Genomic DNA, 24,357 nt, shown 5'->3' on the forward strand with positions numbered 1-24,357 from the left:
TTTGGGGGAATTTTTTTATAGTTGTCTCAAAGTGTTTCTCTAAACATTGCCTTTTTTTATTTACAAACCCATTTTCTGTCATCTGACCTTATTTTTAGAGGAATGCTGTAATTTTTAAGTCCATTCACCTCTGACAGATGAATCGTTTTGGTAGAAAAAAGCTGAATTCAAAGGATGAACCAGTGTTGTGTTGGATAACTTCACAATGAGACACATTTGTGTGTGGTACTTTTTTGATTAAATCTATGACAAATGCCAAAGAACAGAGTTTAGTGGATATAAAATAGTGTTTTGGCTGCATCAAAGTGATTCCTTGAGCTGGTCGCTGGAAATTTGCCATGCATGCAAATGATCGACTCAAGAATGATGAAGCTACCAGGTCTCGTCTCAGGTCTTTGTTGGTCTAGTTTGTACAGTAGTCCCTTCCAGATAGTGTTCAAGTTGCACTTGAAAGTCAAAATTTTCTACTGAAATCAAATCAACTTTAAGGCTTCCTAAATTTGAAATTCCCAAAGTTAAGAGTCTCCCAGATGCCTTGAGTTGAATTGCAGTGTGAATCCCATGTCCATAAAATGACAGTGAAAGCTGCAGGAACAAACTGTTTCTTTTCACTTTGGATGCAGAGATGAAAATGAAAATGTTCCTTTTCCAAAAGAAAAATATTGAAGAATTAATTATTAATGTATCATATATACTGTAGTGAGATATTTGATAACTGCTCATGTTGTGACATTTTCGGTTATCTATCCAGCCTTTGGCTTCCATTAATCCAAGACTGGGTCATGGGAGCAACAAGTCCAGGATGAAAACCCAAACATCTCTGCCCAGTAACATAGTCCAGCTCATTCTGGAGGACCTTAAGGGCTCCCAGACCAGACAGGATGCATAGTCCCGCCACCAGGTTCTGGATCTTCCCTGGAGCCGGTCCTGACATCAACACGTCAGGACCTTAGGTGAAAATGAAGACGTACCAGTAAATGGAGAGCTTTGCTTTTTGGCTCAGCTCTTTCTTCAACACAAAATTGTAAATGGCTTGTACTTTATTAAGTTCAGAGAACCCCAAAGCGCTTCACCCTACAGTCAGTCATTCACGCACACACTGATGGTGGCCACAGGTGCCCTGCAGCAGCCTGACCGATAATAGACCGAAGCAGCGTCCCCTTAACTCAGACGAAGCCCCAGTCGGTTTCTCCATCTCTGCTTCCTGAGAGAGATCAGGATGTGTTTGTCTGACAGGGACGTCATCTCTCAGGATATGAGGCCTCTTGAGTTTTCCATTTTTTACACCACAGATTGACTTAACTCTCCTGCACTAGCTCATGTGGATTACCTGCGTCAGCTGCAGGTAACATGCAGAGGGCTTTACAGGCGGGGTTCTTCGGGTTGAGTGTTTGCTGTGTTAGGGTACATTTAAGGATGAGGGCTCTGCCCCAGCATGTGAGGGTAAGGGGGGAATGCTTCGCTGCATTGGCTGGTAAGGTGTGAGCTGTCATAGGGGGTGTCATGTGCACCTTCTCGCTCACGTTGCAGGGGCAGCCCTGTGAGGGGTGCCCTTCCAGCTACCACCCCCCACCACCGCCGGTGTCCAAACAAGAACAGGCCATCCAAACACACACACACACACACACACATCTAATGGTTGGCTGGTAGGGAGGGTGCTGCAGGAGCAACAAGTTCTGTTTGTGTGTGTGTGTTATTAGGTGTCTGCAGTTCTAATAAAGGAAAGCGCTGTGTCCCTCTCTGCCTCATCAGATGGCTTTGCTCTGCTTTGTCTGTCCGTCTCATTTCTGTCCGTCAGTCCTGAAGTGGAGCCGGGCCGCTCACAGCCTCTGGACCATCAGGAGAGGAGCGCCTTCACCGGTCGTCTCATCCGCTTAGTGTTTCGCTCTCCTCAGCCAGGAGACTGAGAAGCAGAAGATGTTTGTGTGCTTATTTGACCTGGTGTGAAGAGTGTACGTATAAGACTGCGTGGTGCATGGTGTTTGCCAACACCGTTGGAAATGCTGGGGTGTCCAGCGAGGTTATTTTTGGATCAGTGACAGCGTGTCAATGGCTGCAGATGCGTCGCAAAGGAAGGCTCTGAGATACCAGCAGACCCTGGTAGGTGTTTCCGCCTTTACCTTCTCACTCATCCTCACGGTTCCCCTCTACAGCAGCTTTCTCTACAGCTTGACTCGCCTGTTTTTCCTTTTCTGGTTACTTCCCTGTGAAGTTTGTTGCTTTTACTCATTTTCTTTCAATTGTCCTCCATGTTATATCACAATAGTTACTTTTCATGGCCTCTTGTCCAATCAGTATTCCCCATCTGCTGTCTTTGTGCTTCTTTTCTAAGCAGGATTTAGTATCAAGCACATTAACAAACCCGCAGCTTTATAACGCCCACGCCAGAGAGAAACCGGTAAATGGAAAGTCATCTCAACAATAAACAGGAGTTATATCAAAGCTGCAACCATTATTTTTCTCTTTTTTTTTTTTACACGCTGAGTCACTTCTTGAACTCTTACCTTTCCCTGGTTATATCCTGGAAAAAATGGATTTCTCTGTGGCACCTGTACTCCCACTCATCCTGCAGCCTTTTAAGTGTTGGTGGTTATAAATACTGTATACAGGAAACCTGAGCAGACAGGTTAGCTATACATGCTGAGATGTGGCCATGTCACGATGTCATCTGTTAAAACGCTCATCCGGGGGTTATTGTGTGAGGGCACTGCAGACTTTCTTATTTTCATCCAGCGTGTTGCTGCTGCAGACATAATGGACTCACTGCTTCAAACTGTCCCTTCCTGCAGCTTTGATTGTGAATTATAAGACAAGATAATGAGCAGTCACGGCCCAGAGCAGCTGGGTGGAGAGCCAACAAATTTGTAAATGACAAAGTAAGCAGAGTCACAGTTCTTCTTATTTTCCTGGCCCGTCGCCCGAAGAGAATCTCTGACCCCCATGACCCGTCCTCATGAACCCCTATAAGACCCCTCAAGTCAGATCTAAATAAGAAATCTCAATTTGTCACGCTATTTACAAGCCGAACGATTCAGCGATGTGACACTCCTCTCTCTCAGGTGCAAACTCTGCTGTGGCGTCCGGAAGGAATTAAAAGCCTCCGAGGGTTTGATGTGTGGAGCTGTTAATGGGTTGTCACAATATGACTCATTTATTGATCTGGAGCAGAATGTGGTGGCGTGTGTCTTCAGGTCGACATATTTGTTTTTGTAGCTCAGAGAAAGAGCTTCTAATTGCAGTGTTCATACTGAGATTTGGTTCATGATCAGCACTGAAAGGGTTTCATTGGGACTTTATGTGATACAGCAGCAAAAAGTGGTGAATAAATGTAAAGGAAGGAAAAGAGGAACTAACTGGCTGTTCTTTTGAAGAACACCAGTCTCTAGATCAGGGGGTCAAATCAAAATGTTGAATGTTCTTAAAGGGCCAGTTGTGCCGAATGTATTGATAAAATCTGTTTGCAAACTGCTAAAATATCAATGAACATCTGTTCAGTCCCTCCAAGAATTTTGTGATTCTTTTTTGCACCAAATAGTGTTTGTGGTACTAATTTGCAAATATTCTTATATTTGCACTTATTTAAGACTCACTGTGACAGATCAGGGACTACAACCTAACATTGATCAAAGCTGAAAAAGCTGTTTTTACAAGTAAGAAAGTTTTTGACAATTTGTGAGAAAAATCTGCAATAAACTCTCAATTATTCAGGCATAAAAGTGTGGGAATTTGTTGATTTTGTATGAATTTTCACAATAACTCTCAAGACACTGGAGGGACTGATTGATACAGTTTTCCAGGAAACAGATTAAAAACTGCATTGATTTGATTGATAACATTATATATAAGCAACTTAGATAGCTTCTGTATTATTTTCCTCCTGCTTCTCAATTACTTGATACTTGTGTTTTTTTCCAAACATAAATTTGAATGTGAATAACATAACATTTTGAGGTTGAACTACCGGGATAGATAAGGCACGTTTATTTTATAAATACGGAGGGCCATGTGTGTAAGTAACCCTTTTAATATTTGTTAAAGGAATATTCAATTCAGATTTTGTGTGTGTGAGGAGCTTCTGCTGCAGGAATAATAAACGTTTTCTGAAACGTTTTCTTAAGCTAAAATTAAGTAATTTATGGAAATAAGAATTTATTTCCCTCAACAAAATGTAAAATTAGCTGTAATCAATAAATTAGCAGAGCAGCCTGCTGTGAAGGTGTGCAATTCTAAAATGTCTGAGAGCCACTAACACTTTCTTTCATTGTAATTGTTGCAGTTTATTATGATTACTTTTACTTTTTTGTTAGGAATATTTAGAGAATGGAAAGTAAATAATTTGTAGTCAAGGAATTTCAACTCAAACAAAAAAATGTTGCATTTTTAGTCTGTTTCACTTCAGTTTGGATGTCCTTTGACCTGCAAACCAGATAATTGAAGCATGGCGGTTCGGCAGTGTTATGTTGACTTCCACCAGGAGACACCGCTGTCATCGACCCCTGACCTTAACAAAGAGGAAGCTCCCTCTGTGGACCCTCAGGACGCTGACAGATTCACTCGAGCAGGGTGGCGAGAACGCAGTGCTGCTTATTGGTGCTCTCCAGACGCACATGAACTGTATTTCAGAGCCCGTCTTGATACAGCTGGTTGTGTGTTACAGTTTATGTGAATTGCTTGGTCTAAAATGAGGCCGTATGAGGAGCAGATCAGTGGAACAGATCTCATAAGTCTCCAATAATACAGGCCACTAAATGAGGGGGGATATCGCTCACCTGCCAAATATCTCGCACGCTGGAACGACCGGGATGTGGACGATTAAGCCATTAAACTTCACACGATGTGGCTGTCACTGGATGTTTTTTTCAATTACGAACATGGTTACGACGCTATAATGACATCGTTACATCAATAGCTTCGAGATCAGACAGCACATTATGAAATAGTGTCAATAACCTGCCATTGTTTGGTGCAAAGGTTAAAACGCACCACCTGTCCGCAGGAAAAGCCTTCTGGGAGAGACGGGCAGGAAAGAAAAAAAAAAAAAGCATGACAAACCGTTAGAGAGAGTGAAACAGAAGTGTGTCAGTGAACATTGGGTCACACGCTTGCTAAAATTATCAGCGAGTAAGGTTTCAGCTCGGGGGTGGGGTTGGATGGATGGATGAAGACACACAGTGGTGAGAGGGAAAGTTTGATGAGGGGAACAGAAGGGCAGAAAGGTGAAAGGTTGCTGGGAGAGTTCAGACGCAGGTGAGACGGTTTGGACAGAAACCATTTGTGGCATTTCAAAAATCAGGTTTCCAATGAGGGAAACCTTTAGAGTAGTGTGGTGGGTGGAAAAACAAGTGAAATGCTTCCTGTAAACTGAGGCTGCAGGTTGATTTATGATGCTACTGAGGCTTAAGGGTGGAATAAAAAGAAAGTGTGGCAGAGAAAACAAACCAGACTGAACAGCTACTGTGACATCAAATTAAAAGTTAAATCTTTAAGTTACTGATTAGAAAAAAAAGAAAAAAAATGCTACATAAAATTCACTTTTTCATTCAAACGTCAAAGTTGTATAAATGTATCTCTAATATATTTTAAAAGTGTTCATATTAGGGATAAGACAAGAAGGTGAATGAAACAGTAAGGATATATATGTTATGTTTTCTTAATCTGAACAAAAATAATTAAAATTTTTTGTTGAATGTTTTGTCCTCAATTTGTTTATTTTTTCATTATTAATTCTCCCAACTTGACTAAAACTTTTCTGCCTATGCTGAACAGCTTTTCCTGCTGCTAATTATTGCTTGGCATCATCTCTTATTTATACGGCACTAGATAAGTTTAGCACATTTAGCAGCACGTTCACAAGTGTGATTGATAGCGCTAAGACCTTCCTCTTGGCTTTGATTGGTTGATTCTTGGATGGCAGAGGAGCTCGATCTTTTCAAAGCTTATCTTTTTCAAAACAAATCTTCATGACATAGTTTTAACAACTAAAACATTGGTTTGGTAATGTTTCACCTTTTTAATGTAATTTCTCATTTTTCTTGCATATTTTTAATTAATCTTTTGTTTGTTGTTTTTCTTGTACAGCGATTGTTTTGAAGTATTTGTTTTAAGTCAAGTTGACACATCAGCTTTTTGATGATTTGTTTGTGGGGTGGCTGTGACTTATTTGGGAGAGCAGTTGTCTGATGAGTTGTGATCTGAGAGTTAACTCACTTAACTTGTCTACAGATCTATGTATTCTGTACCGCAGTCCTGACTCAGGAGTACTTTCTATTGGTGACAGACTGCAATCCAAAAGTTGTGAGTTTGGTTTTCTCAATGTGTTGCAAGTTGCCTGCCAATCACAATCAATTAGTAGGTTTGTAGGTGTGATTGGGTGAATGTGGCTCTGGTGTGAAGTGATTTGATTGGTTAATTTTATTAGAAAACCATTATTAAACATTTAGTCTACTGACTGTTTTTCCAACATACAGAAGTCTTAGCAATGAGTGTGAGAATCGTACAAACAGCCTGGCACCTCTACCTTTGGTCACGCTCCGTTTTCTTCACAAAGCTTTTGTTGCACGTCAGCCAGTGTGGTTGTGTTGTTCACTCTGACAGGAACAGCATGCCTAAGGCTAATAATCTATGTTCTCCACCTTCAGATAAACCTCTCGCAACTCAGCTGCTGAACCTACACATGCATTTTCTTTGCAAACGTGTCCCCTAGAAAGGGGAAGTAAGCAGACTTTGCAACACAATTGCCAAGAAAAATTGTTACTTACTTTTGAGCTGAGTCATCAAGATCAAAGCAACCTGTATATTTTTTTATTTTTTGGAATAACAAACTCTTCACAGAGTCTTGTATGCAGTGTATTTAGAGTCCTCTGGAGAAAAATGTTTTCATTTAGACAGACATTGCTGGCAGGTCACAGTTTTGGTATTGCAGAAAAGACCAGCAGCCCTCAAAGATCCCTGAAAGTAAGACTTAAATAATATTTCAATCCTCATACCTCAATAAAATCACACAGAGTTAATCTCAGTAACATAAATTCCAGTTTTTATTACCATAACACAATACAATTGAAACCATAATGTAGAATCTACCTTGACAACTTGTCATCATGGAGGATCTGGACGTTGTTAATCCAAAACACTTATTTATCTAATCATCAGCAATTGTGATTACCTCAACAAAAGCAAGAATTTTTCCATTTTGCTGATTTAGACAAGAGAATACAACTTTACAATCTCAGTAATAGTGGACATGTGAGCAACTTTATTCCAATGTCTGACCATTTAATGCTCAGAAAAACCGTCAAACCAGAAGACATTCTCATATTCTACTGCAAAGTTTACAACAAAACAGCTGAAAGAAGAGGAAGCAGAAGCACAAAGCATTTTCTCTCAAAGCTGCATTTGTATAAACAAAATTTCTGGAAAATAGTCAATTTGACAGAGGAGTGTAAAGTAAAGATGTTTGATTAAAACCAAGCCCAGAACGTCGGCATAAACTCATCATAGTATTGACTTCATTGACATTCATAAAGGTGGCTTACCAAGCTTTTAGCTGTGGAATATACTTAGTAACATTTGAATAATTTTAAGCCTGGTAGTGATTACATAACTTCATTGCATCCTGGTTAATAAGGCCGTAGAAGTGAAAGAGAAACTACTTTAATTTTTGCTCTGACTGCATCTGCATTAGTCTAAAAACTAGTTTCTTTTGCTCAGAAATCACTCAAATAAACACATTTTCTTACGTTAATGTGTGAGGACAATTGTACCTAAAAAAATTAAAAGGTTTGACCAAACAGCAAGTTTATAACACCAAATTTTTCAAGAAGCTCAATATTCTGTCTTATTATTTTTTTTTTATGTTTTTAGTCTGATAAAATAAAAATCAGTGCCAGAAGAGTTTAGGGAAACAAAATAAAAATCAGATGTTTATCACAGCAGAGATAAATCAAGCTTTAGGGAAGCATTTCATCAATGCTGAAGGTGCTTATAGTAAAATGCAGCCAGCCCCACGCAGACTGGACACGACTGTGGTCTCCTTTCAGTCAGCAGGTATTATTTTCATACCTGCAGCTCAGATCCTGGTAACATTTATAATCTCGCTGCAGGACGTCGCTGGATCGGCCGCCTGACTCAGAGACTTCCCCTCTGAATTAAGAGCTGCTGACACTTTATTGTCAACCCTCAAGTGGCATATTAACCTCGGCTGCTTCCCCCTCAGTGTGTGCGTACAGCTCTCACCATACCTGTCACTCACTGTAGTTACAGTACAGTGCAGAGGCAGATTCGGTGCGTGTCCTCCACTTGGTCAAAAAGAGCAAAGGACAGATGTAAGACAGATATCCAGACTGCTTACTGCAACTTGGAGAGAAGCTGGAGACTGAGCAACAGGAGCAGCTTAGAGAAAAATCGACAGGGAAGATGAGAGAGCGCATCAACACGTTTGAGACGGTTCTGAATATAGATCAGTTTCTGGTAAGTCTCACTTTGTAATTTAACTGGTTTCCTCTTAGAGCGAGGGTGTCCAAAGTCCCACTGAGGCCCCTGGAAGAAACTCAAGAATGGTACATATGATACCTCATCCACCAGCACAGCACAGATGAGGTTGGAAACTTTTCCTTTCATTGAAATATTAGTGACAACAAATATATGTCTGCTAAAAAAAATCGAAACTTGCTTTCTTTTTAATTTCATAGTAAATAGAACCACAAATATCCATCAATTTTTACTCCGAAGCAGACCTGGAACAACCCAAATCTGCAATAAATTAAGTTTTAAACCTACTTTAATATGGTAAATATTTTTAAGGAAAGACCGACGGAAATACTTTTCTTGTCTTTCAGAATAGACAATAAAAATCAGCCGAACCCCTGCAAAAATTTGAAAACTAAATTGTTTTTATTACTCTGTAATGAAGCAAACCTACAAAATCCGTTTGATGCTTTGGATCTGCAATAATTTATAAATCCGTTTCCCTGATAAATGGGTTTCTTTGTTTCACTCAAATGTAGCATATGTAGTTTATTTTTGATTAATATTTTTAATTAAGCAAAACTCATATTTTTGTGGCCCTCGACCATTTAAACTTGATGATTTGTGTCCATGTGGCAGATTGTTGGGACATCTCTCTCTTAGAGTAGAAACGTTTTTAGCACAAACAGATGTGATTTTGATTTTTGAACCAAAAATTTGATTTAGACTTGCTGAGTTACTCGGTGTAAAGTTGCATTCTTCGGTTTTATGTGTTTTCCCCCTTTTGGCTCTGACTTGCCTTAATTAAAACATGACAGCTTGAGCAGTGTTTGGATGAGCCATGGGATCGTTATTGTGCCGGTTAATTAGTGTATGCATATGGAGACACACACGCACTCTTGGAATGTGTGTGTGCTTATCTGCTGATCAGTGAGTGGGTCAGATTGTATTGGTGACCTTGTGCTACAGGACGGGGCTTTGCTCTTGTTAACCTTCAATAGACGCAGATTCTTATTTACCAGTCTTATGAACACATAGAAGAAACGTTTGCATGTGTATTTCTTATGAATATGCAGTTTTTCCTAAGACGAGATGCAGGAATGTACATTTATTTTGTCTAATTAACTCTCAATGTCAGGCTGCCCTTCAAGCCTCTGCCTCTACCAGCAGCTCCTGCTGTGGTCAAATTTCTCTCTTTCCCTCTGCAAAGTTTCTTTCTGGGTGTGTTAATTTTCACGTTGGATTTCTTTATTTTTGTGAAAAGTATAATCATGGTAAGGTGAAGAGCAGAGAGATCCTTCAGGCCTCCTGCCAGTGCCAAAATGTTGAGTCATTCCTCGCTTCTTTCAGCTTGCTTCTAATGAGTCAGACTTTAGAACTGCACAATGTCTGCAGTATCAACGTCTGGATGATTGCCATCATTTGGCATCTCGTCGTATTAAAAGGGATGCACATTATAATTTATTCACTTACATTTAGTTGGTCTTTCCTGCTCTTTATGCATACACATGATAAAGCTCTCAGTCAACAAAATGCATGAACTCACAGAAAGTAAGGGGGAAATTACGATGATGGAAAATGATTTCTGAAGATCTCTTTTAAATTTTCTGTGAACCTTTGCAGTTTTTTTCTCCTTTTTTGTCCTGTTCCTGTTTTTATTGGCTGAAGGACTTTGATTTTTAAGCCTAACTAATTTATCACTGAGAAAGTTGTTTAATTAAGTAACTTGAATAAAAAAAAAAATATTTTAAGCACTTATTTGTGCTGTCTTGATTATAATCACTTCCATTTAATGAGAATCCTTAGTTTATGAAATATTACATGAAACTAACAAAAAATCATTTTGAAGCACAAATTTTGTCATGTTTTAAGGACAGTTTGATGACAGACAGTTATTGACGCAGCAGGTCATAGCTCAGTAAGACAGTAGTTCACAGACAGAATCCAAACGTGTTTGTAATAAGTTGAGTGGAAGGAAAAAGTGCAGTAGGAAAAGTTTGGGAGTTAATAAAAGGATTGTGAAGTGAAGCCCATGCAAGGATTTGGAAGAGATCAGTGAGTTGTGGTCTTGCGTCTGAAGTCTGTGCTTAATGAGTTGCCACTGACAGACATATCCTGAACTGAGTGGCCACACTACCACGTTTAACCACTCCTGAACTAAATATGTTGCCTGGACCAAAGAGAAAAACTGTTGAACTGTTGCTTTTTCATCCTAAATTCAGTTTCCAGATTAAAGCATATTTTGCATTTCGACTAGAAATCACAAAATGAGAATTTGCTGCCCAGTAATGCAGCATAGCTCACTGAGCTAAACCCCTCTGCAGCCTCACAAGAGAAAGATGAGAAACATCAGAACCAGCAGGACAGAATCATATTAAACCAACCTGGACTTGTCCAGTAAAGCCTCACGCTTACTGCTCTTATGAAACAATCTAGTTTTCTTAGGAATTTGAAATCTGTAATGCATCTACAGGCAAGTTTCTGTAATTAAATTAATGAATTAATTGGATCTTTGAGTGGAAGTCTAATTTATTAATACGAACATATAAATCTCACCCTAATAAACTTCAAAACTTAAAAAAAATCTATTTAAATTATCAAACATTTGGTCTAAAGTAACATAAGCCTTCTGACATAATTTGTGCAGATTCTCAAATAAATCTAAAGACACAGACATGAAAATGGTATTTTTGCATAAAATACACTGGATGGTCGTCAATGGGCATTTTCTGGGAGAATTAAAACAAGCATCGCTTCCTAACAGCATCGTCTGAACTTTCTAGTACTGTGGTTGTAGATGTGTCAATGTACTGCAATTTGACAGCTGGAGCCTGCAGAAGACAGTGATGGGAACTGAGAACCATCAATTCCCACCAAATTCATCAGTTCAGATTCTGTTTCAGGGGAACGCTGCTCTGAACGTTATCAGACTTCTTGTTCTCTCTGTGTTGCCACCTTATTTTTATGTCTATCAGTTTTCTAATTTTTCCTTTTAAAATAAGAAAACTCCTGTTTTGTTGGATTGTATTCTCTCTGGTATACAATTAAGTGAGATAAGAACATATTTGATTGAAAAATTGGTTGTGAAACTGAAGGCTGATTTATCTGTGCAACGTCTTTGCACAATGTTTTATTTTGTTATCGTCGTCTTCTTTTTTGTTTGGTTTGTGTTTTCACCCAGCTGTGACTTTCCTCTTATTTTAATTTCACACTGCACCATAGTCAATCTTTGCAAAGTAAATCTTTGCATCTGACTGGAAAATCAGTGAGAAATACTGAGAAATCTGATCGCTTGGCAGCAAAACAAACACTAGAGATTGTTTCTACCTTCCTGTATTTATAAGTAAGCCAAAAGGGAATAGTCCATGATTTTTCATTTTCTATCACTAATTAGGATTCCCAAAAACACAACCAAAGCAGTTCACTTCCTATGAAAGTTTTTTTTTCTTCCCACTTTTAGCTCCTAATGAGAGGTCCAAATGTCTGAGGTGAGCAGATACGCCTGGCTGCCTTCATGTTTCCTCAGAGAAATTCAAGAGAGAAATAATTAAGGAGATATGAGGAAATCTTGTTGTAGTGAAACAAATACATGAAGGAAGATGACTGAGAAGAGAGACTTCATTTGACGGCTGGTCCGGATTTGTGAGAGCCAAAGAAAACTGTTGCAGCGTGTGACAAAAATGGTTACTCAATCACTGATATCAACTCAGTGTTTTTCACTGTGCTCTGAGCCTACAAGGTCAAACGCTGACATTGAACACACAAGGCTGAGAGAAACCAAAGTGACCATACAGAAATAAATCCTGGCTGCGGCAGCCTTCTCACGCTGTCACCAGCTCATTTGTTCAACGGCTTACACTACCTGGTAAAAGTATTCACATTCAGTGAACTTTTTCACACTTTGCCTTGCTGCAAGCACAAACTTTAGTGTATTTGAACGGGATTTTATGAGCTAGATTAACACGGACGGTTCTTTTATTGTGAAAAGGAAGGAAAATAACAGTTTCAGCAGCAGGTCAGTTTTGCTCGTTGAAAACCTGAAAGTGTTTTCCGAGCTGAGTCAGGTTGAACGGAGAGCACGTCAATGCGAACACAGGTTCTGATGTTTTGTTACAGATTCTTAATTGTACTTAGTTCTGAACTTTGACTATGCCACTCTCATACATGATTATGCTCTCCTCTAAAGAAGGGCTCAAAACGTAGAACGTGTATGAGGGATCAGAAAGAGATCTGTAAACAGGAACAAATAAAGTTAAACTGAATTATATGAGAGATCTCCATAATTCATCAAAAGGCTTAACTATAGAAATAAACTGATTTGCAATTGTTTATGTATGAAATGGCAACCCTGTACCAAGAGGAAGTGTGACTTGGTGAAGAGCTCAATGAGCCTTTATCGTATTGTTAGAGAACAAACTTTTTTAAAAAGGGCCCAATTATGTTGAGTAGATTCAAAACCAGCTGGCTGTAAAGCTCCACCACAAATTACTTCCCCAATGAATACCCAACATAATGCAAGAGCATTCTGCCTGCTTTCCATTGTTCTGGAGCAGGAAGTAAAATGTTTCGCTGGCAGTTCTTCATCCTCCAGGTTCCTGTTGTCACTGTCCCTGGTTTCGGCAGTGCCTGGTGCCAGCAGCTGTTTGATGATGTTGATGGATTAGCGTTCCCATGTTAATGTGTAGCATATCAGTGTTGGTGGTGGTGAGCTCGCCTGCAGAGTGTGATGAGAGACAGAACAGCACCAGAGCTGCTGCCACATCATGCTGAAGACAACTGATGAAGAACAGGTAAAACCGCCACGGTCAAAGGCTCCATGTAGACGGAGGACGACTTTATTTCATTGCTTTTATTCCCCCCTGAAAGGAGCTAAATGGTTTTTTACCAACTCTTTTTTTTTTTCATTTCAATAAGGTGTAGAAATAAGTCAATGCATTTCAGTTTACATTAAAATATATTTTATCTCCAAAAATCTTTCTTTTCAGAAATGTTTCTAATTTACTTGCATAAATCTAAAAATAGTCATTTTTGCATTAAAAAAAAAGTCCATTGTTAAATTAGGTATCAAAATTACTTTATCATTTCTCAAACCTGCTGACTCCTTCCTGAGAAAACATGTGAGATTATTGTTTTTCAATTATAACGTTTTTGATCTTAGATTTGATTTTCTTTGGTCTGCATAAAATCTGGCTTTTTTTTATTTTTTTATTTTGGACACCATAGGAGAGGACATGTCCAAAAACATGAAGTTATTGTGCCTGAGTGAATTCAGAAACTGTAGCTTGTCTTTTCCTTGTTGCTTTGCTGCTGCTTCCTCTCTGAGTGGCCTTTCAGCTCATGTCGGTGCGACACATATTTAACTTATTTCACTGTGGAGAATCACTTTCTTAGTCTGACCAGCTTCAGCTAGCATCTTCACAAGGTCTATTGATTTTGTTCTGGGACTGATACTCACATTTTCTACTAAAACATTTCCTCTTTGTGACACAGCTGGACATTCCCATGGTATTTATCCTTCATTTAAACTCATGAATGTGACGCTTTCATGCATCTGAAAATTGTAGCCAATGATATTCACTGCTGATATCTTGTCTGACTTCTTTATACTAGGGAACAATATGTTTGGAGTCTTAAAATACATCTGCATAGGGCCTTCAGTTTACCCAAGTGAAGAGAATTCACCATTAATCAGAAATTACAGAGCTCTGATATCATCATCTGGGTTTCCCATTTTGCAAACAGAAGCAACTTTTGTTAATCCTAACTAGTCTAAAATGAAGACGTTTAAAACAAGAACTGAAATAAAAACCAGATGAGATCCAAAATAATGAATAATGACTTTCAATGTTTGATTTTCTGTCCACTGAACAAACTCCTGAAGTCATTTTAAAAGCATCCTTGAGAAACAAAGTTTTAATTTCTATGCCAAAATATACAAAATCCATCTGCTTTTTTATTATTATTTTTAGAGAAACAAGAAGGATCTTGCACAATTTTCTTTAAAAAGCTGAAGTACTAGAGTAACTTTCAATAATGAGGAGCATTTGAATTTGGTTAACAATAAAAAAAAAACCTTACGTCAAAATAAGATCCTATTAGAAACATTTTGTGGGAGGATATTTGTTCTTTAAAAATGATGCAATTATAGGTTTTTGAATTCATATTAAAATAAAATAAATGAACACTAAATAGTTCATTAATTTTAACAAAGTAATTCAGGAAGTGACTGGAATCGGTCCTTAAAGAAAGGAAAAATTACATTTTTATCAGTCAAATTGGGAGTAGTTCACTGTTGATGACATTCACTTCGACAGCATCAGGACTTCAACACGATTGAAAACATCCAAAGCAAAACTCAGATTCCTAGTTTCGGGTCTTGTGTAAGTAATTTTTTATGAGGTTGAGTCGTCTATCCTGGCATGGATGCAGCTGATGTTCCGAATTACTGATGGTGATGTGTGGTGTTTAACGAGATTTAAAATAACTCACTAGATGATTTAGAGGCTTCAAAAGCCTGTGGCAGTAACTGCATGGCCACCTGCTATGTGGTGCATTCATGTATTAATTATAAACTTCTATATTAGTCACTTTGTCATGTGGTTGTAGTGAGTCAGTTATCACAGTGGGGCTGGTTGTAAAAGGAAGAAAATCTGAAGAAAATGTTTCCTAATAAAAAAAAAAAACAACTTGTCCCCGACAGGCTGAAACTTCTCCCAGTAGATGAGCTCGCAGATTGTCCCTGTACCTTCATATTGTGATTTCATCGGGAAATTATCTGCTTGGAAGCTGAGAGTGCATCCTGCAGGGCCTCGTGCTTGGATGTGTCAGCTCTCCTTTCCTGTGTGAACATGAGACAGAAATGCGTGGCAGCCAGCCCTCCTTATGATTTTTTAGGTTGAGTGGTGGGATGCATGTGATCTCCAGGATTTGGTTGCAGCTCGGAGCCTCTGCAGCATTTTACAGCTCCTGCGGTTTTAACGAGGGCTCTGCAAACTGATCGCAAGGTGTCGTGTGTGCCAGGCCCTGTGGTTGTAGGCGTAAAGCAGGCGTGCAGTCGGAAGAAGATGTGGCATGTGTTTTCTCCTCCAGGGTCTCCTCCTCGGGCTCTTGTTCAGCCTCTTCCTCCACTCAGGGAGGGGTTTTTCCATTCTCGATGCCATATTTGTCTATTTTTGTCTGTCAAGGTATTCAGGCTGATGTGTATCCCTTTCCACATAAGGCACAAATTCACATCTCTTTTTTATAATCCAGGATTCACACGAGTAGATCTCCTTTTATTGCTCTCCAAAACCATTTCCCCTGGCTTGTGGATTTCGCCCAACTTTTCTCTGAGTCCTGTTTTCTGCAAACAGAAGGTTTTCTTGGCAGTGCTTTGTGTTTCTCAGTGACCCTCGGTCTTGCCCCTGCGTTACAGCTGTACGGGGAGTACAGGGAGCAGCTTGGAAACTTTGCCCGACGGGAGGCCGCCCGACTGCTGACAGAGAGACAATGGAGAAGACAAGCCGGGGAAAACGCCTCAGCCACGGGCCGCAGAGGCCTCGGCCGGCGGCATCACCTGCAACAGAACCCGGCCATCTTGGAGTCACATCAAAGCCACAACTCCTCCACCAAGAAGCCTCAGCCCTACTCCAAATGCCAAGGTGAGCAACGCCGGCGACTTTTCCAAACCTGCAGCCTCGTTATCGTCGCTTTCATTTTGCAAGTTTGTGCCTGTATTTAGTGAAAGCAAAATTCTTTAATCGCACAGCTCTGCTGTGACAGAGAGATTATTGTACAGCATCGGTTTCTGAATGCTTTGCACATTATGATTTTACATGCCACACGATAAGCTCATAAAATGTGATACAGAACTTTAATACCAGAAGGACTTAAGGTAGAATTTTAAGCCCCCGAGATCAGAATGACTGAGAGGAGCTGATGCCGTCAGCAGGACGGAAAACAAAATGCACAGCTATACATCATTAGTAAATTAAAATGTGCATTTGAATTAATAAAATAAATACTGTACTAATCTCAAAACAAAAATAAATATAATTGTTACTTGTATTACCCAAGGTTCTTCAAAGAATTGTTGTAGATGTTGATGGTTCCAGGCAGGAAGGACGTCCTGTACACGTCCCCCATGAACACGCCTTCTCCAGGGTGAAACACGGCGGTGGCAGTATCATGCTGTATTGATACTCTTTTTAAGAAAAGACAGAGAAACTGGTCACAGATGATGAGACTATGGATAGAGCTAAAGACAGAGAACAAGTCAGATTTTCATTTGGAGTGCCTCAGTTTTTTTTAACTAAAGTCAAACAGATGATGTGAACCTGAGGTCATGTTTTGGGTTTAACAAAATGAAAATATATGCCTTAATATTAAGCTTTTTCAATCTTCATTTTGTATTTTATGCTTTTTCTAAGATTTCCTAAACTTGCAAACAACTCAGATCATTTTAGGTTCGATATTAAAATCGTCTTGGTGTCCCTTTTAGATCCAATTACCAAAATTGTAATTGAATCAGTTTATGCTTGCAGTAGATTTGAATGTGACTCAATAATTTCATCTCTCTGGCCCAGACTGTTTGGCTCGGGTGAGGCGGTATATTGTGACGAAGATGGGGGAGGACTGGATATTTTTGATCCTTCTGGGTCTGACTATGGCTCTGGTCAGCTGGAGCATGGACTACGCCAGTGCCAAGAGTCTACAAGGTATCCCTGGTCACATTTACTCTGATGATTATTATTATTAAATCTGTATTTTCATAGCGGTTTCATTGTGCTGCAGCAGATATTCACCATGTTTTTTCTCATATGTAGTTGTTGCTTTTCTTTTGTGTTAAAGCCTACAAATGGATACATGGAGAACTTAAGGGCAATGTGCCGCTGCAGTACCTTGCCTGGGTTACATATCCCATAATCCTCATCGTTTTTGCCTCGCTCTTCTGTCATCTGGTTTCCCCTCAGGCCATCGGTTAGCTCTCATTGTCTCTCTCTACCTCTTCTCTGTCTCCGTTTGTTTCATCGTTTGAAAACGTAACTTTACTTTTACTGACGTAGCTGCGATAGTTTGTTCACCGTTTGGTGTGTTTTCTTTGTTTTGTTGACAGGTTCTGGCATCCCTGAGCTCAAAACCATCCTGAGAGGCGTCGTCCTGAAAGAGTACCTGACCCTCAAAGCCTTCATAGCTAAAGTCATCGGCCTGACTGCTGCTCTCGGCAGCGGGATGCCAGTGGGCAAAGAGGTTAACAGACCCACTTTTTAACCTCTTTACCTTCAAGATTGCTCTGTCACCACGCATCTATTATAGATCAGCCTGTAGTCTTGTCTTTCTCTACCGCTCTATCCGGTCTTTCATTCCAGCCTGTGAGTAATAAATCAACTTCTGTCATGTTTCCCCTCACTCCCTCGCCTCACGGGACCGAGGCAAATTATTCAACGGAGTACATTCATTTTCTCCATTACAGTAGCGGGACAGCTGTCACATTCAGCAATTACTCACTGATTTATCTGTTCTGATTCACGTCCCAGTCTGGATCCTTTTGTTTCACTGAAACTGGACTGTGTGAAAACCCGTCCAGTAACTCTAATGCACTCTGTTCACCTCCAGGGTCCGTTTGTCCACATAGCCAGTATCTGTGCCGCGGTGCTCAGTCGATTCATGTCCATCTTCTCTGGAGTGTATGAGGTAAGCTGAAGACCTGACCAAGAAACTGCTCTTTGATCACCAGGTTTATGGAAAAGCAATCAAAACACTAAATTAGATGAGGATTGCTGGGTTTGTACGGTGCTTTGCAGAAGCATTCATACTTCTTGAACTTTTTTCTATTTTGTCAGGTTATCAGCACAGACTGTATTCTAGTTTATTTGGATTTCATGTCACAGAATGAAGTAGTGTATATCTGTGAAGCAGAAGGAATATGAGAAACATTTTTTAATTTGAAAAGTGTAGCAATGTTCAACGTTTTGGCCAAAACACAAGACGCTAAGAGTGGAAACTACCGCCTCCATCACCTTGAGCCAACCACTCCTAAACACAATGGTGCACACTTCATATACCTTCCACTTCACATTTATGCACTGCTTTGTGTAGATTTACCACCAAAAATGCTAATAAAATACTATAAAGTTTAATTTTAATCTTAAGTTTAATGTGACAAAATGTGCAAAGAGTCGAGGGTTTTCAATGCTTTTGCTAGGCTCTGTAATTTTCTGTATTGTTTGTGTTATCATCATCATTAAACTTACAGGATTCCCACTGAAAAGTCTGTTTTTGAATCTGTAAAAAACAGTTTGTATATATATATTGAAATGGCTTAAAATGGGAAACCTGTAATTGATTTTCAGTGTTTGTGTGTGTGTGTGGGGGTGTGTAGGGGTGTGTGTGTGTGTTTGTCCTGCCCAGCTCCTGCTTTCCCCTTCCAGTTTGCTTTTGTTTTGATTGTCTCTCACACTTCGCCTGTGTTTGTGTCTGTATTAATAGTGTGACCATGATGTCTGGCATGTGTATTAACAGTGATCTCCCATGTCCCCGTCTCCCTCTTCCCCCACTCTCCTGGTTCTGGCTCGCCCCTGCTTGCTTGTGTTACGCCTGACCCCAGAGTGACATTCATAACAAGGACCTGCTGGTGTGTGCGTGTGCAGTGGGAGTGGCCACCTGTTTTGCTGCTCCTATAGGAGGCAAGTCTCACCAACCAATCAGATGCAATTCTGCAGACAGCTTTGCTCTTCTGAAGAATCATCTGAAGCTCAGATAAGATATTTGACCTCTATCTTCCTCTGTAAACATGGCACAGAACAAATAAAGAGTTTAACCTCTTAATACTTCTGAACACTGAATTGTATATGACTTTTCTCTATTTTAACATGTACATAAATTACTCTAAATTCATCCCACCCCATTCATAATTTGTAAACTCATGTTTACAAACAGCTGCCAACTTAAACCCAAACTATGATCAATAACCAGGTGTATTAATTTCTCAGCTGTGCATTATAAAATATAACAGGGATCTCCTGATAATGAGCACAGTAGCTGTCTTTGTTTACATTTCTTCAGGCACTAGAACAGGCCTTTTGGGGCTAAGCAGCTTTTGAGAATACGAGCAATGAAACGATTTTGTCTGGCTTTGCTGTAGACAAAAAGCACTTAATAAGGGAATTTTATGAGATTATCTGTAATAACTTTCATAATAAGATTTCATGGAAAGTAACAGCAATAATTTTTTCATGTTAGATAAAAAAAAATCTTTATTTTCCTAAATGATCCTCATCTTTCAGTATTTTTTTAATCCTTACCTGGAAGCGTTTTATATTTAATATGCTGAATGAAGCTTTCGTTCTCTGAACCTTTCTGACTGACAAATTTCAAGTAGTCTGTAAACAGACACTCCCGGATACTGAGGCAGTAACACTTGCTTCATTAAGTCATTGTTGGTATCTTCCTGCCCTGGCATTATGTGAACACTCAGCTGAACCCTGCAGACTAGCAGACTGCCAAAACTTCTGCTCTGATAAGAAGCTTGCAGCTGCTGGTGATCGTTTAGCTCCTGTCTTGAGGAAGCAAGAACAGATGTGTGTAGTTTTTTATGCCTCAACAATGAAAACATGAGTTTTTGTTTAATTCAATGTTGGTCACAATTATTTGAAGGGTTTCAAGTCTGCTGTTTGATGCATGGATCCAAATCTGAAGGCAATGTGGTTATTTGACGCAGTTTTTTTAAACGCTGCTCATCTTTTTCTTTATATCTTCGTTTGCTGCTTTGTTTCCCCTCCCTGTCAGTTTTTATCACACTCTAGTGAGCATTATTTATTCACTTTCTTCCATTTTGCTCCCTCACTGTCATTGTTCTCCTCCCTCCGCCCCTGTGGTTCTCCATCCTGTTCTCTCCACCTTGATCTTTTATTCCTTTTTCCCTCCAACTTATTGTCCTGTCTTACTTCCAACTGTCATCCTAATTTTCTCCCCGTATCATCGCTGAGCTTTCATCCCTGTCTCACCTCTTTACCTCCCTCCTCTCCCTCTGTTTTCTGTGTCAGTAGAACCCATATGGTTACACAGATATACTGACTGTCGGCTGTGCCGTGGGGGTGGGATGCTGTTTCGGCACTCCACTAGGAGGTACTGTACAAACTTCACTCTGTCACTTATTCTGAACCGTCTCGCCAATCTTGTGTCGTTGTGCTGAGTGTCTTCAGGTACACCTGAAACGTGTGAATAACAATAGATGTAGAAACAACGAAAACTCCTTTAGATTCTGAACACAAGGCTAAAATGCTAAAATAAAAACCTATTTATATAGCTTAAATGAAGTTAATGTAATTGTTTGGAAGTTCATTGCGTCTTGGCAACAAATAAATCCACACAGGGGAGAAAGTTAACTCTTATATAAAAATGTACACATATAAATGTAAGGAAATATGATTCAAAATAAGACACTTACATTTATTTAGGTGTCTTATTTAGCTCCTGTCTTAAGGAAGCTAAATAAGCTTCCTTATTTAGCTTCAAATCCAGTGTACTTTACTGTGTGTAGTGCATCATTGTGGCATATCGTGTTAAAATTTCCGAACTATGCATTACATCCATGCATCCACCATGCATGGATTCTTGGTGGATGTCATTGTCATTTTGATGAATATTTGTCCAGTTTAAACCTCAGACATTTAATTTGGTTGGTGAAGTGAGAGGAAATAAAAGCTTGAGCTCTAAACAGCCGCATCAGGCTTTCGGAAATGTGATTTCAGCAGCTTCTGAATCTGACAATGAGCCCAATAGCCTCTGAAATGTTATAATATTTGAAAAAAATTTTTTTTAAAGAATTAAATATTTAATCAGGTGCACTAATTTCCTCACATAACTGCACAGCTGGCAAAATTCCAGTAGTTAGATCAGATCAGTTTTGATGTTAAATGTAATTTTTTTTCCAGTTATTTTATCGTGAAAATTTACTGAAACTTTGTAGTTTTCTAACTTGGGTAATTTGGACTCTTAAGCTTTTCTGAAATCCAGAATTACAAAAGAATCACTCAATTAATAAAACACAAAAATCCTCAGTTTTTAATAGTTTGCTCAAGTATAAATAAATGTGTTCTATTATTCAGTTTGCAAACGTCTTCTGCAGAGCTTCGCCTCATACTTCTCGAAGGTTGTTGGATGTGACTGTAGCTGCATATTTAAGCTCAGCGTTCTGCTGCAGAATGAATTTGAGACTGATTAGATGCCTCCCTGATGGTGGATGGTGGATAAAAGTCTGTTTATCTAAAATGTATGAAACTTCTGGACACTTTCTAAGGCATAAAAAATTCAAAACCTGGCATACTCTGGTCTTTAAACATATTTTCATCCTTGTTCTATGTTCAGTTTTTTTTTTTATTCACTGTGTTTCTTGTCTCATTTTATTTCTCTTTTGTGTTTGTGTGCTACTCAGCGTAATTACTTGTATACGTGTGTTTGTTAACTCCCCACAGTTCTCTTGTTGAGTATAATTACTAGTTTCTGGACCCATTCTGCTATTTTAAACTAATCTCTGTCTTTTCTCACCTTCTCTTTCCCCTCTCCCAATTACCTCTCCATCCATCCTCATTTTCTTCCTCTCTGTAATCCCTCCTCCTTCTGTCTTTCCTCTCTCCTGTCCTCCTCCCTCACCAGGAGTGCTGTTCAGTATTGAGGTCACGTCTACCTACTTTGCTGTGAGGAATTACTGGCGGGGATACTTTGCTGCCACATTCAGTGCCTTCATATTCAGGGTGCTTTCTGTTTGGAACAAGGATGCTGGTGAGAAGCTTGCTCCACACGAACACACAATCTGCTGTGGAAAGACCGCTGAGGTTGCATTTCACACACAAAAAAAAATGTTGAGCATGGCAGCTAAGTAGAATTTGCTTCTTGAGATAAAGCTTAAACTTTTGAAGTCATCACTCATTCTATAAAAGTGCTTCAGCAGCACCATCCAGTATTTAAATTATGTTGTTTGTTTCTCTACGACACAAAATGCCAACATTTAGAAAAAGTTAACTACGTTTAACATTTCACAAACTTTAAGTCCATACTTTGTAGACTTTCCTTTCACAAAGATGCACATATTTGAACCTCATTCAATGCTGTTTGATCATTAAAACTAATAAACTTAGATATGTTTACGTATTTTTTTCTGAAACATTACACAGACAAAACATTGCCCTGCATTATTATTGGCACCCTTAGTAGAAGCTGTATTCAAAATCCCTGAGATTGTTTTGTAGACTTATTGACCCTCAGGCTCCATTTTCGCTATTTAGCAATAAATTTTATATCTACAGCTCTGGAAAAAAGTGAAGAGACCTCTTAAAATGATCAATTCTCTGATTTTACTTTTTAAATGTATATGTTTGAGTAAAATGAACTTTGCTCTTTTATGCTATGAATTACTGAAACATGTCTGAAATTCCAAGCAAAAGTTTTGTATTTGGTGAAAACGATAAATGACCTCAAATAATACAAAGAAAACAAGTTCAGATTCATTTAGAAACAACAAGACTAATATTTTGACTCAGGAAGAGTTCAGAAATCAATATTTGGTGGAATAACCAGGAGGTTTTCATTGGAGTTCAGTGCAGTGGGACCTTTTTTCTAGATCTGAATATTTCACTGGACTATTAGTCCTGACTTTCAGAAGCTGTTGCCTTACCACATGTCTATTTTTAATCCTCCGTGCTGCCCAATCATCAAAACTTCACTTCAAACTTTATTGTGTAAATTTTCCTCTAAATAGTGTGCGAGTAGAGCAGTAGCTGCTTGCTGTAATTATCTCTATTGTTTAACGCTTTTTTGTTATGTAATTATTTTTGTTCCACTTTTCTCAGTCACAATCACAGCTCTATTTAAAACCAACTTCAGGATGGATTTCCCCTTTGACCTGCAGGAATTACCAGCATTTGCAATCATCGGGTGAGGATGTTGTTAATACTTGTACATGTGTGTGCTGCAAACACTATGTTTTTGAGTACTTAACCTTAATATGTTTTCGCAAAATGGACTTTGGACTCTTGGTGAACTAAACTTGAAGTCTTCTTCATGTTTCAGCATCTCCTGTGGCTTTTTGGGAGCGTTTTTTGTTTACTTAAACCGACAGGTGGTTCTCTTCATGAGAAGACCAACCGCTCTCACACGCTTTCTAACCAAACAGTAAGATCCCAACACACACACACACACACACACACACACACACACACACACACACACACACACGCACACACACACACACACACACACACACACACACACACACACACACATAGTGTACAGATGTTTCTCTCCCTGGTGCTGCAAATGACTGCGGCGCTCGGCTCTAAAACTGCAGTGATTGTTGCAGAAACGGTTTCCCTGAAACGGAAACCATTTGTGCATTTAGATCCATTTCCTCGTAATGTGTCTCAGCTCCACTCTCTCAACTCATCAGTCTCACCAAACTGGCCAGGAGAGCAGCAAAGCCTTAACAACCTTACACCCAGTTATTCACTCAATGGGGAGATTCACTTATCCTCTGGGACTATGCAGTCAGGGAACATTAGGCTTTACCATTAGGGAGCGGTGAGCTGCAGCGCCAGGAGACTCGTGCAGTCAGTGCTGGTTACAAACAGGCGCTAATTTAAATGACACACAGTGCAGTTAGCATCTGAAAATACAATGTTACTCCTAACGAGTCTGTGTTTGCGTACCCTTGCAGTCGTTTGATCTACCCAGGAGCGGTGACGCTCATCATTGCCACCTTCACATTTCCTCCTGGGTTTGGGCAGTTCATGGCTGGAGAGGTGAGATGCAAACTCACTTTTTTCATTCCTTTAACTATGTTTCCATCTAAAACAGACACATAATTGAGTGTTGGACTGATTAGGTGCATATTAGAAACAGACTGAAATGCTGAAAATG

The 24,357-nt window shown here is 39.4% G+C and overlaps 1 protein-coding gene across 2 annotated transcripts in view; it reads left to right on the forward strand.

The window, feature by feature from the left end:
- The first annotated feature begins 1,661 nt into the window (after positions 1–1,661).
- Positions 1,662–24,357, forward strand: part of clcn1b (chloride channel, voltage-sensitive 1b) — a 30,056-nt gene continuing 7,360 nt past the window's right edge. Inside the window, exons 1-11 of one of the 2 annotated variants that reach the window (XM_055047693.1) lie at positions 1,662–2,100; positions 15,878–16,103; positions 17,028–17,159; positions 17,293–17,421; positions 17,558–17,691; positions 18,058–18,135; positions 20,490–20,568; positions 22,099–22,224; positions 23,292–23,376; positions 23,512–23,613; positions 24,155–24,239. In XM_055047693.1, coding sequence (XP_054903668.1) covers positions 2,050–2,100; positions 15,878–16,103; positions 17,028–17,159; positions 17,293–17,421; positions 17,558–17,691; positions 18,058–18,135; positions 20,490–20,568; positions 22,099–22,224; positions 23,292–23,376; positions 23,512–23,613; positions 24,155–24,239 — 1,227 coding nt within the window. In that variant the 5' untranslated portion in view covers positions 1,662–2,049. Of the gene's footprint in view, positions 2,101–13,191; positions 13,254–15,877; positions 16,104–17,027; positions 17,160–17,292; positions 17,422–17,557; positions 17,692–18,057; positions 18,136–20,489; positions 20,569–22,098; positions 22,225–23,291; positions 23,377–23,511; positions 23,614–24,154; positions 24,240–24,357 lie in introns of those variants that run through there. The other variant, XM_055047694.1, reaches the window with a different exon arrangement.

Source organism: Poeciliopsis prolifica, unplaced genomic scaffold (genome assembly GCF_027474105.1).
Source record: "Poeciliopsis prolifica strain line A6 unplaced genomic scaffold, Auburn_PproV2 SCAFFOLD026, whole genome shotgun sequence".
Taxonomy (NCBI): domain Eukaryota; kingdom Metazoa; phylum Chordata; class Actinopteri; order Cyprinodontiformes; family Poeciliidae; genus Poeciliopsis; species Poeciliopsis prolifica.